This window comes from Bubalus kerabau, chromosome 19, assembly GCF_029407905.1.
Source record: "Bubalus kerabau isolate K-KA32 ecotype Philippines breed swamp buffalo chromosome 19, PCC_UOA_SB_1v2, whole genome shotgun sequence".
Classification (NCBI taxonomy): Eukaryota; Metazoa; Chordata; class Mammalia; order Artiodactyla; family Bovidae; genus Bubalus; species Bubalus kerabau.
Genome location: NC_073642.1, coordinates 47420460 through 47438915, shown reverse-complemented (window position 1 = coordinate 47438915; position 18456 = coordinate 47420460). Strand labels below are relative to the sequence as shown.

General features: G+C 39.8%; 1 protein-coding gene across 2 annotated transcripts in view; it reads left to right on the top strand.

The window, feature by feature from the left end:
• The window catches only part of SLC25A21 (solute carrier family 25 member 21), a 521296-nt gene that overhangs the window by 456157 nt on the left and 46683 nt on the right, over window positions 1-18456 (top strand). For both annotated transcript variants that reach the window (XM_055556134.1, XM_055556133.1), the window contains 3 exons: window positions 3514-3580; window positions 11410-11469; window positions 15529-15636. In XM_055556134.1, coding sequence (XP_055412109.1) covers window positions 3514-3580; window positions 11410-11469; window positions 15529-15636 — 235 coding nt within the window. The remainder of the gene's footprint in view (window positions 1-3513; window positions 3581-11409; window positions 11470-15528; window positions 15637-18456) is intronic.

Below are 18456 nucleotides of genomic sequence, written 5' to 3'. Positions count from 1 at the left end.
TTTCACTTCCAATTCCAAAATCCTGGAGAAAAACTCTACTTGGATCAGATTAACAGGAACAAAGAAATGGAGTACCATTTGGATCCATTCAGCAAGCTGCCTACAAGCACTATCAGATTGTACTAATATATGGGTTCTAGTAGTTTAAAAAAATTGGGTGGGACAGTTCTCAACAGAAGAGTTGCCAGCCTGGCTATGCCATAGATACCCACTATTGCATGGATGTACTATAAAAAATAATGCAAGGAAGTAGACGATTCTCACTTCTCATTTGTCAGCAACTGCTGCCTATGGTCCTTGAGAATTTCCCATCAAAGCTGTTCATTCACCGTTAGAGAGTTCAGGATGACGAGCTAGCTGGAGCTGGTGAGGGAGCAGGGATGACTGCACATGAAAGAGAGAGGGCACATCGCGGAAGCATCACCAGCATGAAGCAGAGGGCTCTGGACCTCCCAGCTCTTTCCAGATTAAATCCTTATGGTTGTCCCAACTGCCTCTCTTCCCTTCTGCCTTACACCTCTTTTTAATATTTTCTTTCATCATTTTTAAAATGAAGACCTTCTGCGTTGCTTATAAGACTTCTGTCCTCCTTCAGCACGGTAGTGCTCCACTTTAGGCAAAAGTTTAAAGTAATGCAGAGTGTGTGTTTTCAGAAATGTGCTGTTCTGTGTTTTTTGTTCTTTCTCTTAGAATAACAAAATCTGAGGATTGGCGTAAACCCACCTTGAGACACATGAAGTCCTTCCATTGTTGTGCACATCCATCTCTGGCATCCATGAGGAGTGGTCATCCACACTGCTTGACCACATTCCAAAGGGAACACACCACTTTTCAGGAGAGTCCAGTCTATGTTTAGACAGGTCTGACCGTTAGAAGTACTTCCTTGTATCACGCTCCTACTGAGCCACAAATGTGTCTTTCTCTGTTGCTTCCACCTGGAAACAAACAGAAAAGTCTAATCTGTTTCCTACATGCTCACTTTTCAAAAGATTCATCAGATGTTTGTCCCTAAGATCTTTCTTCTCCAGCTGAGCTACTGTTCATCCTATATCTGTTCTCTGTTGCATGGGATTTCAAGTACCTCTATTAACAGGGACACTCTGTTCCAAAAGCTTTCCTTACTTAAATGTTCTTCATTCCTGCCCCCCGCCTCCGCCATAACCAGGCATAATCTTCCAGGTGTGAAAAAAACAGCACAAAAAGAACAGAACTAATAATGTCTTTTATTATAAATGTAGAACTTCTATTGAAGAAAATCACATTTATCTTTTAGGAAGATCAATCCTAGGCAGAGTCATTCTCATGCTGAAAATTATATAATAATTTATAATGAAATTCAAATTAGAAAGAGTATTAAAATTTTCCAAGTAAATTTCAGGCCTCAGTAGTTGAAATGGAAAGGAAGTGGGGGAATTCATGAATTCCCATAGTTCTTCAAAGCACGTCTGCTTTACTTCCTTTATATTAACACAAATGCTAGTGTTATTCATTAAGTCGAAAACAGCAGGCAGAGTAAGCCTGCATTAAGGGATCATTTGACTCTTTTCTTTCCCTTCATAAAATCTGTAAGCTTAACAAATATTTGTGTCCTGTTTACATACACACATGCAGACACACACATACACACACACACACACACACACACACACACACGACTCTGGGGTAAGCACTGTAGGGAACAGCAGCCCTCAAGGGATTAACAATTAGAAGCTGTAAGATGAGCCTTTTGCTCCCTTCATTGGAAGGCGCTGTGTAAGCCAGTGTGTTGAGGAAGAGCAAGAGGTTGCCATGTTGGATTGAGTGCCACAGTGGGTTAGTCTGAATAAACTCTTAACTTTTTTGTTCCAGAGCACAGCTAGAAGCAGAACCCAACTTAAGAGTGCTGGAGTGAAGTTTGATGGGTTAATCAGAGTCCAGCCTTCTCTAGGATTTTAAGTGGCTATCCTAAAATAGGGACTGGTTGAGTCCTACCTTTATCTATAGCCACTTACCAGATCACCAGGGGAATTGATTATTTCAGAAAATGATGCAGAATATTCTTTCTTATTGAAATATTTTCATACTACATATATATTTACACTATACCCTTATGATAATTCAGTTTACTAAGAATCTGCCTGCAGTGCGGGAAACCCTGGTTCAATTCCTGGGTTGGGAAGATCCACTGGAGAAGGGATAGGCTACTCATTCCAGTGTTCTTGGGCTTCCCTTGTGGCTCAGCTGGTAAAGAATCCATGTGCAGTGTGGGAGACCTGGATTTGATCCCTGGTTTTGGAAGATCCCCTCGAGGAAAGGCTACCCACTCCAGTGTTCTGGCCTGGAGAATTCTGTGGACTGTATAGTCCATGGGGTCACAAAGAGTCAGACACCAACTGAGCGACTTTCACTTTCATACCCTCATAACATATATATGTGTACATGAGTGTGTAAAGATTCCAGGGCAGACAAATTTAAGATTTTGAATCTTAAATTTTAATGAGAAATAAATGGTGACTTTTTATAAAACTTATAGGCATATGGCACTCATTCTTTTTTTTCCTAAAAATGTCTGAATATGTGACCACATGTCAATATTGAAAACGACAGCTGTCCCATGCCCTGTGAGATTGCACATCAGCAGGAGAGTCTGGTGAGCTCCAGCCCATAGGGTCACGGTCAGACACAACTGAGCATGCACACACCACCTCCAGGAGAGTCTGATACTTCTGCTGCCAGGAACATGTCTCTGTACTTAGCCCTCCCTGACCTTCTTTCATCTCCATCAAGGAAGTTAAAAAAATTATTACTGATTGGGGACAGGGCTAGGAGCCCTAGTTCACAGCCATATAGTTTGTTAGTTTCCCCTATGTTAGTAAAGCTAAAATTGAGGGTTTCATCACCTGGTTAGCCTCTGAAGTTTTAGTCTAGTGGGCTCAGGTGTAGCTTTAACTTCATTTGGTGACCACCGGGAAGAGATACAAGATGGTAGAGAGCTCAAGGCTACCAACCACACAACTTAGAAAATAAAGATTCCTTAGATTAAGGAGGGTTGAGTTTATTTTTAAGGTACAACTCATGATTATCTTTAGCAGCTTACCTAAGGGGTTCCAATATCAGCATCATTTATTCCTCTTCTGAATGTCATATAACATATAAATGTAGAATTCATAGTCTCTCCGCTTTAGCATTAAAACAAAGGAAGATTTTGTGACTAATGAGCTATTTTGAATAGTTGGGAATACTTTAAGATAAGTTGCTTTATCCATCTTAATTCCCTTACTTATATGTGTGTGCTTGCATAGTCCCTCAGTCATATCCAACTGTTTGCAACCCCATGGACTGTAGCCTGCCAGGCTCCTCTGTCCATGGAATTTTCCAGGCAAGAGCACTGGGGGGAGCTGCCATTTCCTCGTCCAGGGGATCCTCCTGACCCAGGGATTGAACCTGCGTCTCTTGCATCTCCTGCATTGGCAGGAGACCGTGCCACCTGGGAAGCCCTCCTTACTTACATAAATCTTTTCATTTCTCCAATAGGTTGTTTGGTTTTTACAAGGGGATTCTACCACCCATCTTGGCTGAAACACCAAAAAGAGCAGTAAAGGTAAACAACATATGCCTTCCTATCAAGTGAAAATGAGCTTAGTGCTTCAGCATTATTAGCACATCCCACAATAAGCTATGGGACATTAATGGGAATTAACTGTGAAATACTAAAATTTTTATATAGAAATCATATTTTTTATCATAATTAGACTTGGTCATTCTCTCAAATATTGCTATATTGATTTATGGATTTCTTTCTCCAGGTAAAAGCATTCCCTTCTAATGGTGAAATTACACAGAAAGCACAGTGGTAAATGAAATTCATGTACTCAAACCACAGCAGCCACAAAAGAGCTTGGACTTTTTCTCAAGGCAATTCGTAAACTTGCCTTTGGAGCAATAACTAGTAGAGAGAGACAGGAGAGGAGGGAGGAGAGGTAGATAAACCTTCCCTAAATCATTCTCATTTTATGAATAGAGTGAACTAATACAATATATTTCTTTGTGTGTGATTCTTATATAACACATTTATTTGGTGTGCTAACTTCGTTTTTCCACCCTGGTCTCCTCTGTTAAAATATTCTGTACTTGTTTTCACAAAATTACTATCAATGCTTCTACTACATTGATTTCCATTCTTTAACCACAGAACTATAGAGTTTTTTTAGGATTTTTTTTTTAATGTGGACCATTTTTAAAGTACGGGATCTGTTACAGTATTGCTTCTGTTTCCTGTTTTGGTGTTTTGACCACAAGGCATGTGGGATCTTAACTCCCTGCCCAGGAATCAAACTCACAACCCCTGCATTGAAACGTGAAGTCTCAACTGCTAGACCGCCAGGGAAATCCCACCTATGGAGGTTTATGTACTCCTTGCTGGTTCAGTATCTGGATATGAACATGGAGATCTAGCAGGACCTCCAGGGGAAAGCGAAAGTGAAAGTCACTCTGTCGTATCCGACTCTTTGTGACCCCATGGACTATACAGTCCATGGAATTCTCCAGGTCAGAATACTGGAGTGGGTAGCTGTTCCCTTCTCCAGGGGGTCTTCCCAACCCAGGGATCGAACCCAGGTCTCCCACAATGCAGGCGGATTCTTTACCAGCTGAGCCACTGGGGAAGCCTCCTGATCTAGCAGGACCTCCAAAGGAGAAAGAAATAAATCTGATCATGCTTTTTTCTAGGTTCTTTCAGACAGAAGTCCTGATCACAGTGACTCTGATGGCATTGCCCCTCCCCCACACCACTGCCATCACCAAATACAGCTCTGTTTTTCCATAATAAAGATAACGTAAACTTAAAGACTTCCTTTCCAACTGATGACATAAAGCTTTTTTCTCACACATTATTCAATTTGTATTCCCAACATTCCTGAAAGGTAAGAAAAAGCAGCTTATACTTTATACTCAGTTAATCAAGATGACTGGGTTAAAAATTATGATTAAAAAAAAAAAGCCAACATATATACACAGACACCAAAGTTTTACTCATGTGAAAATGGAGATTTAATAGGATTTAATTCCAGTCTAGAGTTCAGAAAGCAAAGCTTTAAAACATTTTTCCTCTATAAATTCACCTCTTCGTTGCCATAGTTTTTGTGACTTTATATTATTACTTCACTACAAATTTCATTATAAGGATCTGAATCGCAATAGAGAATCTGGAAAAAGTTCACCAAAGTACGCAAGAGGGCTGAATTGAATTATGAAATGGCTTCACTTGATAAAAGATTGCCCAAGTAAACAAACAGAGCATACTTCCTGTTCAAGGAAAGTCACTTTGTCTCCACGGAATAATATATTCATTTGTTCAGAGTTTTACATGTATAAATAAAGTAAACTGTAATTACAGTTTTTCCTGGAATATTTTTCCTTAATATTATATGTTGGAGACAATTTAAGCTTTTAGAGGATTAACATTTATCAATGTTGAGCAGTCTTTTATGGAAGAAAAAAAAAAGTTGAGCTTTACAAAACTGAGCTAGTCTCTACTTTAAAAAAACAATGCTCCCTGCCAGAACAATGGTTAACAGATGAACTTTTGGGCAACTGGATATGGTGTATGTGTCCCAGACATCTTGTTTCAAGTAGATTTTACCTTAAAATTATTGAGACATATGGTAAGTATGTTGGCTTTTTAAGTATGACTTTGAGTTAAGTGTATCTTTGCCAGATGGATAGCACCAGTTTTTCAACACAATTTATGAAAACATTCCTTTTATAGATATTTATCTTAGGATTTGTGAGGAAAATGATCATCTGATTGCAACGATTTCATACATCATAAACTGCTTTATTGTATATGCCATCACAGTTTACTTTGAAAAAATATTCAGGCCATAGATATATACACACACATATACATATGTATATATGGTCTCTGAAATTATGTCTGTATATGTATATGTGTATAGAGAGAAACAGACAATGTCTAGAAACATAATTGTTGTCTGTACTTTATTATTTGAAATTAATTTCAGCATTAAAATAATAATATTCATTGATGCTAAATAAATGAAACTCCCCTTCACAAATAGAGACAGAATTAGTATTGCAATTAGCAAAAGGAAATGAAGACCTCTGAAAGAGACCAGTTGGTTGCTCAGAGACGGCAGGCAATACATGCTGGATTCCAGGATCTAGTTTTAAGCATCACAGGTCCGGAAACACCATCAGTTCATGGTCAGACTCTCAAGGACTGCTTAATGCCAACCAAACTCACAAAATATTATATATTGTGAAGTCTATTTGTTCACCACTGTATCCTTTACACTTATCACAGTGCCTACAAGTAGATGTTCCATGGATATTCAATGAATAAATGAAACATATGTAACGGGAACATCCCTGGTGGCTCAGTGGTAAAGAATCCACCTGCAATGCAGAAGACCAGGGTTCAATCCTAGATTGGGAAGATTCCCTGGAGAAGGAAATGGCTACCCACTCCAGTATTCTTGCCTGTAGAATCCCATGGACAGAGGAGCCTGGAGGGCTACAGTCCATGTGGTCACAAAGAGTTGGACACAACTGAGCGAATAGTACTTTCACTTTCATGTAACAAGAAACAGAAAGAAAATTTATTACTTTATAACAGGAGAATTCCTGTCCTGTTCCCCCAAATTCCCACATCTACTATTCAGAGTTTCCGAAAGGCCGAGACTTCCATTTCCAGCCAAGATGAAGTCACAGGGACCAGATTTACTTTGCTGCCTGAAACAGCAAAAACAGAAAATGAACAAAATATATGAAACCAGAATATTTTTAAGACCCTGGACATGAAACAAAGAGGGAGAGTCATACCTGAGATGCAAAACAGATGAGATGTGCCCTGCAAATTGCCCAATTCACTGCCTTGAGTTCTCAGCTCAGGAATACACAGGAGAAATCCAGTTGACTGTCTCAACCAGTGGACTCCCTGGGTTGAGAAAGAGCTGAGAGACTGGGAGGGAAAGACATCTAGAGTTCACAGGACAGTGCACCAGAGAAAGAGAGATCTGCACAGAGAGAGACACCTAAGATCTGCAGAGGGACACCTCCAGTATCCCGCTGACCAGTGCACATGTGAGGAAACGAGCAAGGCCTGGAAAGTGTGGTTGAAAGGATTCGCAGAACAGTGCCAGCAGTCACACAGGACTGGGAATAGTGCCTGTTACACCAACCAAACTGGGAGGCTTCAAAATGTATAGGGCATTGAGAGCGGTACCCAGAAGGGTTTGCTTCTGTGATGGGGAATAGTCAGTCCTAGTCTGGGCACTTCTCAGGGCCTACTTGTTAAAAGTATGACCCAAATGGATCTGACTGTTTCCCTGTAATGTAACTGCCTCTCAGAACAGATGATCTGGGAGGTCAGCTTAATCACCAGATTGTTTAGTGAGCAATGAAAGTACCCTCCAGAGGGCTGGGTCACCCAGGCAAACCGTGCTCACCTCCCCTGTCCAACCACAGCCTGACACTTCTCCAGGGACCACACAGCCTGTCCTCCAGGTCCAACCCCTCTCCCAACCAGACTACCAATTTCAAGGTTCCGGTAGATAGATTATGTATACCATAGTAATTTGGATTCCAGATTTTATGTTCAAGATTCCCCAAACCTTGACTGACTATAAAGGTTTTCAAAACTCTTTAGTACACATTTGCATGACTTTGAATAGGTAACATTACTACATGTTGTTGTTATTGTTCAGTTGCTAAATCATGTCCAACTCTTTGCAATGCCATGGACTGCAGCACTCCAGACTCCTCTGTCCTTTGCTATTTCCAGTGATGCCATCCAACCATTTCATCCTCTGTCAGGCCCTTCCCCTCCCGCCCTCAATCTTTCCAAGCATCAGGGTCTTTTCCAACGAGTAGCTCTTGACATTAGGTGGCCAAAGTATTGGAGCTTCAACATGTTGACTCTCCTAATTTCATCCTTGAAGAGTGTAATCTCATATCTTATGTGATAGAGTAACTTTATCACTTCTCTGACTAAATATTATGAAGGCAATAAAGGATTAGTGCTGCATAGAAAGGAATTAAAATAACAACTAATCTACTAGTTCTTAAGAATATAGTCTAGTATAATATCTTTTAAACTTTACACATGGGAGACATTCAATAAATATCTGTTGAATGAATGAATATTTTTAGCTAATAATGGGTTTCACATTCTAATGACATTATATTATTTTAATATTGTTGGAAATCCATTTTAAAATATTTTAATCTTTGCTTTCTTGAGATATTGTTTTATTTTATATTCAGTAATTTAGACTTTGATTGCAAAGGTAGAAATTAAAACAAGTTTTTTTTTAAGTTCAAAGCACTATTTGTTTAGTAGAATATGTAATATATATTGTTCATTACTTTTGGATTTAATCTATTAGCAACTTATCACTGATCTAGGAGGCTTCTTTATTGCCAGGAACCTGAATCACTTCATCCCAGCCATAACCAGAATCTTCCAGGCAGACTGCTGATGAATACCAACCAGCTAGTGGTAGCTTCTCTTTTTTTTTTTTTTTTAACAGTTTTAGAGATGGGAAAATGAAAAGCCTAGAATTGCCCTAAAGTGTGGACTTGGAATTCCCTGTGAGAACTGCTTAGAGTTACAGGTCAAGTCCAGGATTCCCTGGTAGCTCAGCTGGTAAAGATTCCACCTGCAATGCAGGAGACCCTGGTTCGATTCCTGAGTTGGGAAGATCCCCTGGAGAAGGGATAAGCTGCCCACTCCAGTATTCTTGGGCTTCCCTGGTGGCTCAGTCAGTAAAGAATCAGCCTGCAGTGTAGACCTGGGTTTTATCCCTGGGTTGGGAAGATTCCTTGGAGGAGGGCATGGAAGCCCACTCCAGCATTCTTACCTTGAGAATCCCCAAGGATAGAGGAGCCTGATGGGCTACAGTCCATGGGGTCACAAAGAGTAGGACATGACTGAGCGACTAAGCACAGCCCAGCACATCAAGTCCATGTTCCCACACTTCTTCAAGATCTGTTTGGTCTATAATTTCTTTTCATGGCAGAAAGTCAGAAAGAAAAAATGCATACTCACACTGGAAGGGAACAAGGTAGTGAGGCATTCTGCGAGGTCCATCCTCTCCCAGAACTTTCCTGAACTCACATGGACCCCTTAGAGCATGTTTCCAAAATATAGGCCATGACCTGTGAACTCTGAAATCAATTTAGTGGGTCACCAGAAAAAAATTTCTGATGAAATAGAGTAGAAACAGAATGCATTACACATAGTGAAGGGGTAAGCATTGTTTTACAGCAGTGTTTTGTTTCAGTTATAAATGTGAGTGTGTGCTGCATGCATGTATGTACCTGAGTTGGGTTAATAATTTTTACCTAGTTTGTGGTCAGAAAAGTTTGAAATCTTCTGCCTTAAGGAACTCAGCTTCCAGGGTCAGGGAAGGCAAGAAGATTTCAGCAGGAAGAAAATTCTAGCACAGAGAATCTCTTCCCAAACCACTAAAAATCATGGCTCAGCAGTGAGCAGTGCAGTATAGTGGTTGAGAGCAAACTCAGGCTTTGGAGTCGGACGTAGTGAGAAACCTCAATCCTTTGACTCACTAGCTGAAGGACAGATATCAACAAATGGGAATCATGCTTGCGCTATAACCTGTCATATGGATTAAATGCAGTAGCATGTGCAAAGGCCTTAGTATGTTTCCTGGACCACAGCAGGCTCTCGTGAATGATCCATGTCAATAAGGGATCTATGGTGCCTTTAGTCCCAAAGTGAAGAAAGGAAATGGAAACTAAGATTATCTGAAAGTCTCCTGTGTGCCGGGACTGTCAAGAAATCTTCCTCAGTTTCTTTTATTTAAGGACTACTCTAGAAGTGAAGTCTTGTGTCCTCAAGGTCAGAAAGGTCAAGCTATGCTTCCAGAGCTAAGTCAGGATTCAAACCTAGGACTGCTCATGTCAAAATCCACATAAAGTGATTATCAAAGAATTGTTATGATGATGGCCCTGAGGAGAAAGAAAAACAAATTATTTTTTAAACCCAAGACCATAACCCTTTTCCTTTTAATCATTTCTAGTACATCTATCATCAAAGCTGTAGTGGCTTCTGGTGTTACTAGTTGAACATCAGGATAGTTTCAGGGTATTTACCATCCACTAGAATGTTAAACCAAGAAGGCAGGGGTTTCTCCTTGTTTATGCTGCATCCCCAGTGTGTGAACCAAGAAATGTTTGTCAAATCAGTGAAAGAATGAATTCCTGCTCTATGAAAGTCTACATCCATAGTTGATCTAAAGGGCCATAGCACAAAAATCATTCCTGAGTCTTTAAAAGAATCAATCTATCTGGTGACGTAAAGACCCTTGAATTGCCCGAAGATTCATGAGAGCCACGTCTACGTGTAACTACCTCTTTCTAACAACAGAATATTATCTGGCTTTCAAATCTACATTTTTCTCTTGTTCCATTGTACTGGGTTGTAAAGTAATAGAGTAGAAGACATTTAAGACCATAAAATGCCCATGCCATTTCTGTAGTCTTGAGAATCAGACCCTAGCAGGACCTAAGAGTGTGTTTTATCGGTGATTTTGGCAGGGTACCTAACAGAGAATGCAGGAGCAAAACATCATGTTCAACCAGATTGTTGTCCAAAATGCATAGCATAGAAAGAGAGGAGAAAAATTTATTTGGGGCATATTATACAAAGTGACTGATTAGATTTGCCTCCATAGAAATCCCTTCACAGAGAAAATTATATTAAACATCAACTATTGAAAGAACCAAAAAAATCTTCATCATCATCATCATCATCAGATTTTAAAGGGAAGATTAAACAGCTGTCTTTCTTCATTCAGATTGAAGATAGTTTTACTTTCAGGCAGGGGACAGATTAGATGTTTCCTTGTTGGGTCCTTTCCTAGTTTATCGTGGCATCTTCATCATTATTGAGTGTTTAGAAATCCCATGGAACAGTAGAGATACACAGCAATATAAATGCGAGTTACAGCCGAGAAGTGGGTGTCTTTTATAAGGGGGTTAGAAAATTGGGCATTCACTGGGAAAGCAGGTCATAGAGAAAACATAAGAGACCGAAGACTTCAGGTCTCTATGCCTATAATTTTGAATCACTGCCATAAAAAAGAAGTCTATTGATGTCTAGGGAAACTGAAAATGGTCATGGTAAATGGCAGCTGTATGGTTCATTTACTGCTATAAAGGATTCCATCAGCTCTTCTGTAGGTTATTATAGCTGCATTTAAAAATGTGAATGTTCAAGTAAGATTCAATAGCAACTACCCGAGACTGGATTAAAAACTGTGTTCGATGCTTTATCATTATTTAAGTTGCTAGTGAATATAATGATTTACTAAAGAAATTTGAGTCAATTTAAAGGTTTGTGGCAGGAAATTGTTATAAATCTCTGGGTTTGGTTTTGTTTCACAGTTTTTCACCTTTGAGCAGTACAAGAAATTGCTTGGATATGTGTCACTGTCACCAGCATTGGTAAGTGAGAGTATTTATTATACTTAAGTGTGTGTGTTATTTCATAAAGCAAAATCTGGAAACAAAAACCCTTTTGATTCCCCAAGCTCAGCTACTAAAATATGAATTTGAGTTATTCAATGTTCAGCTACTTGTTGAAAGCCATCTTCCTAATAACTCACAATTTGGCTATTTTATAGCTCCCAGTGATGAATTTATGATAATAATGATATGTGTGGAAAGGCCCATATGAGATATGGTCAAGAATATAAAATAAAGGGTACATTTGTCAAAGACTCCTTTAAACCCAAAAAATGCATGTGTTTACATACATACTACACATATCTATTTATGTGAAAGTCAATGTACCTAAAATTATGTCCTAACAGGTCACTTTTCCAGCTTTTGCTCAAGCTGTAGTAAGTATAGGACTTCAGGTCACTCTGTGGTCAGATGCACACTGAGGGGCCTTTTATAGTTGGGGAGAATAGTGATCTTACAATGTCAGATCAACTATTACATAAATGTCATTTGGTGACTTGAACATTTGTAGATACCACTCCTTTCTTTCTTAGTGATTTTGTTGCTTTTCACAAAACAAGTTAAATTACATTGGCCAAGTATGTTGTATCAGTATCAGTGCAGCGAGAGCCCCAGAAAGAGCCAGTGCGATAATTTCTCCTCAAAATCTGCAAAACAAGACTAAACTAAACTAAATCTACCTTGGCCCTCCAAGTGACAACGTGCTTTCCAACCTCTACGAATGTGCCTTACAATGTACCTTCCATCCTCCAGTTTACCTGATGGAATGCACCTCAGAACTCAGCCAAAGGGGTGGCGTTCTGAGCTTCAGCTCTTTAATTACTTTGCATGCTCAGTCGCTTCAGCATCCAACTCTTGGCGACCCTATGAATCCTAGCCCACCAGGCTCCTCTATCCATGGGATTCTCCAGGCAAGAATACTGGAGTGGGTTGCCATGTTCCAGGGGATCCTATGGATCTAGGAATTCAAAACTGTGCCTCCCACCGCTTCTGCATTGCAGGGGGATTCTTTACCTCTGAGCCACCAGGGAAGCGGTAATTCACTGGGCTTCCCTGGTGGCTCAGCGGTAAAGCTTGCAATGCAGGAGACGCGGGTTCTACCCCTGGGTCTGGAAGATCCCCTGGAGAAGGAAATGGCAACCCACTCCAGTATTCTTGCTTGGGAAATCCCATGGACAGAGGAGCCTGGCAGGCTACAGTCTGTGGGGTCACAAAAAAGTCAGACATGACTGAGCAACTAAACAACACCAAAGATTGATTAAGAATTAGCTGCTATTTAAAAAAAAAAAAATCATACGTGCTGCCTTTCTAGGAAGGCGCCAGTTAAGAAACCCAATAGTGTTGCTTTGTGTTACGACAAGGAAACCTCTGGTCCAGGCTCCTGCTTAAACAAGGGGGCTGTGAGGAGGCCTCTCATGGAAGGAGAAGTAGTAGCATGAGTCCTAAAATTAGCTGAGATTTCTTGTTAATTCCTCACTGTCTTCCCTGAATGTCTCCCTTCACTTTGGAAACATCTTGTTAAAAAGAGGATGGTTTCCAGAGGGTCAGCTGGGTGTTCATGGGTAGAGCATCTGTACCATGTGAGAGACCATGCTTCTTTCTCGATAACTCAAAAAGAAAAGCATTTGGCCACTCCAGATCCTCTCACTGAATTCATGCAAACTGTATACAGTTTTTCTCTTTTCTTGAACTCATTTATTTCAGTTTCTCTTTGATACAGCTAGACACTTAAACTGCCGTTAAATGTCCCTTGGTGCTCTCACATGAAAAGCCTGGGAGGCTGGGAACCTGACAGTTACCCCTGTCTCTGGAACAACCTGAGTAACATGATATGCTGATAGCTGATCAATTCTTTTGACAAGGGACTGCTGAACACTAGTTCTGACAGCAAATGTAGCTGAGTTTTATAGAAGAACAAAAAAGTGAATTACTTGGAAGGTTGCATGTAGTAATAAAAACCTGAACATCTGGATTTTAGCTTTTTTCAGTCAGAAGAGTTTGGGACTAGTATTTTTCTTTTTCTTCTGCTTTTGGCTTCCATGATGGGGGTCTGAGATAAATGAATAAAATATTTGGTCTGTTACCCTATACAGATATGTTTAAAATTGCGATGAAGGGGCATTAAAAGAAAACATTGTTAGTTATTCTCTCCTGAAATCTGTGTAAAATCTTGTTCTTCCTCTTTGTGCATCCGTAACAGTGGTTTTTAGTAACAGTAACAGCAATTTACAAGACGCTTTCACACATGATTTTGACCCTCATAATAATCTTATTAAATACAAAGATTAGATATTATAGTCTCCATTTTACAGATGAGAAAACTGTGACATAAAAAATTCATTGTTTTTTTTTTCATGGAAAGGCATTTTATTTTAAATATAGTAAGATGGACAGGAAGGCCTGGCGTGCTGCGGTTCATGGTCGCAAAGAGTCGGACACGACTGAGTGACTGAACTGAACTGAACTGAATGTGTGCATGTCAATCCCAAACCCCCAAGTTATCCCTCCCCTCCTCCCTTCCCCTCTGGTAATAATGTTTGTTCTCTAAGTATGTGAATCTGTTTCTGTTTTGTAAATAAGTTCTGTATCATTTTTTTTAGATTCCAAATATAAGTGATGTTCTATGAGATTTGTCTTTGTTTGACACATTTCACTTAGTAGTAATTTCAAAGTCCATCCATGTTCCTGCAAATGGCATTATTTCATTCTTTTTAATGGCTGAGTCATATTCCATTGTATGTACCACATTGTCTTTAAAAGATTCAGTTATTTATATAGAATTGCGGCTGACACACATGGTGTTTTTGTGTGAATTATGAAAAGGTGCTCCTTTCTCCTGACTAATGGCTTTCCAGAACTCCCACTTGGCAAATAGGGTGCAGGCTGATTTCGGCCTCCAGCTCTGGTCACACAGCCAATAAGACGGCAGAATCAGAACCTAAACCCAGATCCCCTGGCTCTGGATCCTGCCCTGGTTCCATCTTGCCTCCCCTTCTAAGGATGTAGAACATTGTTTTCTCCCTTTTCTCTTTTAGTCTCCTATTACAGACTCCTAATAATAGCTTCTGTTCTTTACTCTTCATTGGCTTTTTTCTTCTTCTAGTTGTATAATAGTATAACTTGTCCTGGAGTTAGAGCTTAGGCACTAAAGAATTATTTTTTCCAGCATCTGTTTGAAGGTTTGAGACATTGTTTTATTTTGTTTTCCTGCCAAGTGTGTGTGTTTTAATAGTTGTAGTTATTTAAGTTTCTGAAAAAAAAAAACCCTTCAGCATTCTATTCAGAAGAAAATTCTAAAAGCTGGTCTTTCCTAGTGCAGAAATTCTTAACAGGTAGAAAATAACCTGAGACGCAGTTACCTTTTGCTGAATGTTCTAGATTTTATTTGAGCCCTTCAAGACAACCTAGCAATTTCTGACCTCAACCTTTATCCCTCAGCTTCTAGGTCTGGAAGAATAGGGCTCAATTTGAAAAAACAGTTAAAGGATGAATTTTAAAATGATTTTTTGTTTCTTAACTTCCTAGAATAGTGACTCTAAGAATGTGGCTATATATTTAAATATTTTCAACTATACTCTTTGGTTACCTGAAATTTAGCTTTTTATAAACATTTTATTTCTGGTTTTGCCCCTTGAATTTTTTATATGCTCGCTAAATGTATTTAAGCAGTTGTTTAAAAACGAAGCTCTCCTTTTACTAAGTCAAACTCTTAGTTGTTACATGTGCAGATGTTTTAGTATCCACCTTAAATACATAAAACAACCTTGCTTTTCATTAAAGGACAAAGTCATTGCTGATGGGGCTTTGACGTTTTATTTTGAATTGTTAGGATGTGGTTTGTGGCTTCTGTAATTTCTGCCTCATGAATTGTCAGCATCGAATCAAGATCTAAAGCTTTTTAGTAATGGTATATGGTACATTTATGTGAGTTTCTCCATTCTCATTATAACATTCAGCTGCATAGTGTAATGAGTAAGATGTTTAACCTCATACACATGATAACTTGTTTTAAAGTATTGATTGACTTAATTTTTCTAGACATTTGCTGTTGCTGGACTGGGGTCTGGACTAACAGAAGCCATCGTGGTCAACCCTTTTGAGGTAGTAAAAGTTGGCTTGCAAGCCAATCGGAACAGATTTACAGAGGTAATCATTTAACGTTTTCCTATTGTTGAGGGAATGTAAAAAATTATTTTTCAGTATATAGTATAAAATTATGAACCATTCTCCTAGCCACTTGTTAAAGCCATAGTAACTTATTGTTAAGGAAGTAGCATAACAAAAAGTCAAATTCTTCCACAGGAAAGTGCTAACAAAAAAGCACTAAAGTCTGATGGACAAACATGTTTAGACATTTTTATTTTAGAGTTGTAATGTAATATATAATGACTTATTTGGAAATATTTTCTCTACTTTTGGCAAAACCTCTATTTCACATTTTACTAGAATAGACTAGCAAAAACCGCTGGGGTGATAATATTGTTGTGCTTTTTTAAATGAAATTATGAAATCATTTTTTCAAAATTACTTCACTCCATTCCCCACTCCACCCACTGCCTTCCCTCAAAGATTCTGATAATCTGTCAAGCTTGTCTTTTGGTTAAATCTGAATGAGCGGGTTACTAAACCTGTGTAGACGTCACCACTTGGACAATGATGGGTCTTGACATTTAATCACTGGTACATGATGTTCCATGAAGACAGATTCCCTTGGTCTGTGCTGCCTTCACTTCCTTCCAGTTGCCTAATAATTCCCTTTAAACCACCAAGTCCAATTGTTCTTCTTTTATTCTTTTGGGTGCCAAGCCGAAGGTAGGAAAAAAATAAGGAGATTGGCAGTTGAGGTCCTTTCTTAGCATTTGAATTCACTTCCACAACTGGGTAGCATGTGGTATAAATTGGTCTAGAGGATCTGCTGACCTGAATTTCTCCGTAGAAAAGCTCCCCTGCCTACCACTTAAGCAGCTGCTAATGGGTGGAGACCCTGCTCACTCCCACCCCACTTCCTGTCTGCTGATACTGCCTGAGAGCTCTCTGGCAGCTTCCTGAGCAGAGCTATGGGAAAGAGAGAGAGCCCTACTCACCTTAGCTTCCAAGGCCTACGGAGGACAGGGCTGGGCTGCTACAGCTCCTCAGATGAGGTCAGTCCTAATTAAGGGAGATTTTTTTTAAGTTTCAAAAGGTTGTGCTAATTGCAGAGATACACAGCACTTTAGAAAAGGCTGAAAATCCCTGTATTGCCCTACTCTGTTTCTGTTTTGCTTTTTCTCTATTCTTCCTTGAATGATGGGAAAAGATGGCAGGGACCAGAAGGAAATAAAAAGAAACACTTCTCCAATGTCCTATCAATAGGAGCATTTAAGACGGCCCCTCTGGAATCTGCTCAAGGAAAATTTGATTTGTTAGACTGGGAGAATTACCAGCTAGGAGAATTGGAGCTCCGCATTCAGTGTCCCATTTTACCAATTGGGAAGCATGTCTTGGGGCAGGAAGGAGTGAGCAAAAGAATACACAGGCCTTCCAACTGCAGTCCTTCATCAAGACAGCATGTAAGTAGAGAAACACAAAATGGGACAGAGCACCAAGAAGCATTCACAGGAGTGAAAATAACGAATTATCATAGCACCCCCTACTCACGCCTAATGTTCTTTTTCTCTCCTCTGCCTTCAAGGAGGTCTGCACTGAGGCCATGTAAGTGCTGGTTATGTTTTGCATGTGCCAAGGCCTTGCTAGAACACATTAAATGCCCCTGCAGCCGACACAAGAATGCTGCATGTGCACGTGCTCCTAGTTCATCGACCGAGTGTGGTCTGTATAAACTGTTGGTGTATATACAGCTGTTTTTTTAAGTTGGGGAGAGAAAGGAACTTGTTTCGTGTTGTTTCTTTTGCAGAATTCACTAAACTGCATTCAGAATTCATTTACTTAGACAAAACACAATCTATTAGGTTCCTTATAAAATGTTTGTCATATGACATCAACTAATCAGAACTTAGTAACAGAGGGATCACGTAGGTCACAGGTGTCAGCATTTATTTCCAGCAGTTATCAGGAATCAGTAGCTGATCAGAGGTGACACTTTATAGGCAATATTAATCAAATTGAAAAGTAATGCATAGTCACCCAACATAAAGTAATGGGGCTATGCCTACTACCAAAAAAAAACTGAGAGAAAGAAGTGACATGATAAGAATAGCAAATTTCAGATCTAGTCATTTAAAACCAACTACCATTTTGGAAAAGGCAATGGAAGCCCACTCCAGTACTCTTGCCTGGAAAATCCCATGGACGGAAGAGCCTGGTAGGCTGCAGTCCATGGGGTCGCTAAGAGTCGGACACGACTGAGCGACTTCACTTTCACTTTTCACTTTCATGCATTGGAGAAGGAAATGGCAACCCACTCAAGTGTTCTTGCCTGGAGAATCCCAGGGACAGAGGAGCCTGGTGAGCTGCCGTCTGTGGGGTCGCACAGAGTTGGACACCACTGAAGTGACTTAGCAGCTTAGCAGCACCATTTTGGGCAAGTGCAGATTGAGAACAAGAGGAGAAGGGGATGACAGAGAATGAGATGGTTGGATGGCATCACCGACTCAACGGACAAGAGTTTGAGCAAACTCCAGGAGATAGTGAAGGACAGGGTAGCCTCGTGTGCTGCAGTCCATGGGGTCACAAAGAGTCAGATACAACTCAGTAACTGAACAACAGCAAATGTGATAATATACACAAAGGTCTTAACAGAGTCTGGTACATTTTAGGCACTCAACCAATAACAATTTCTAGATGTAAATTGATCCTATAAACCCTTAAGATTTAAGAAATAGATCTATCTTGATATATGTTCCAGTTAATAGTCACAGCCCACTCCAGTTGTGGGTGCGAAAACAGCTTACTGGGCAATGGTTCCCTTAGGTCATTCCCAGCTGACAATACAATCCATTTAGCCTAAATTCTTAAGGGCAGGCAGCC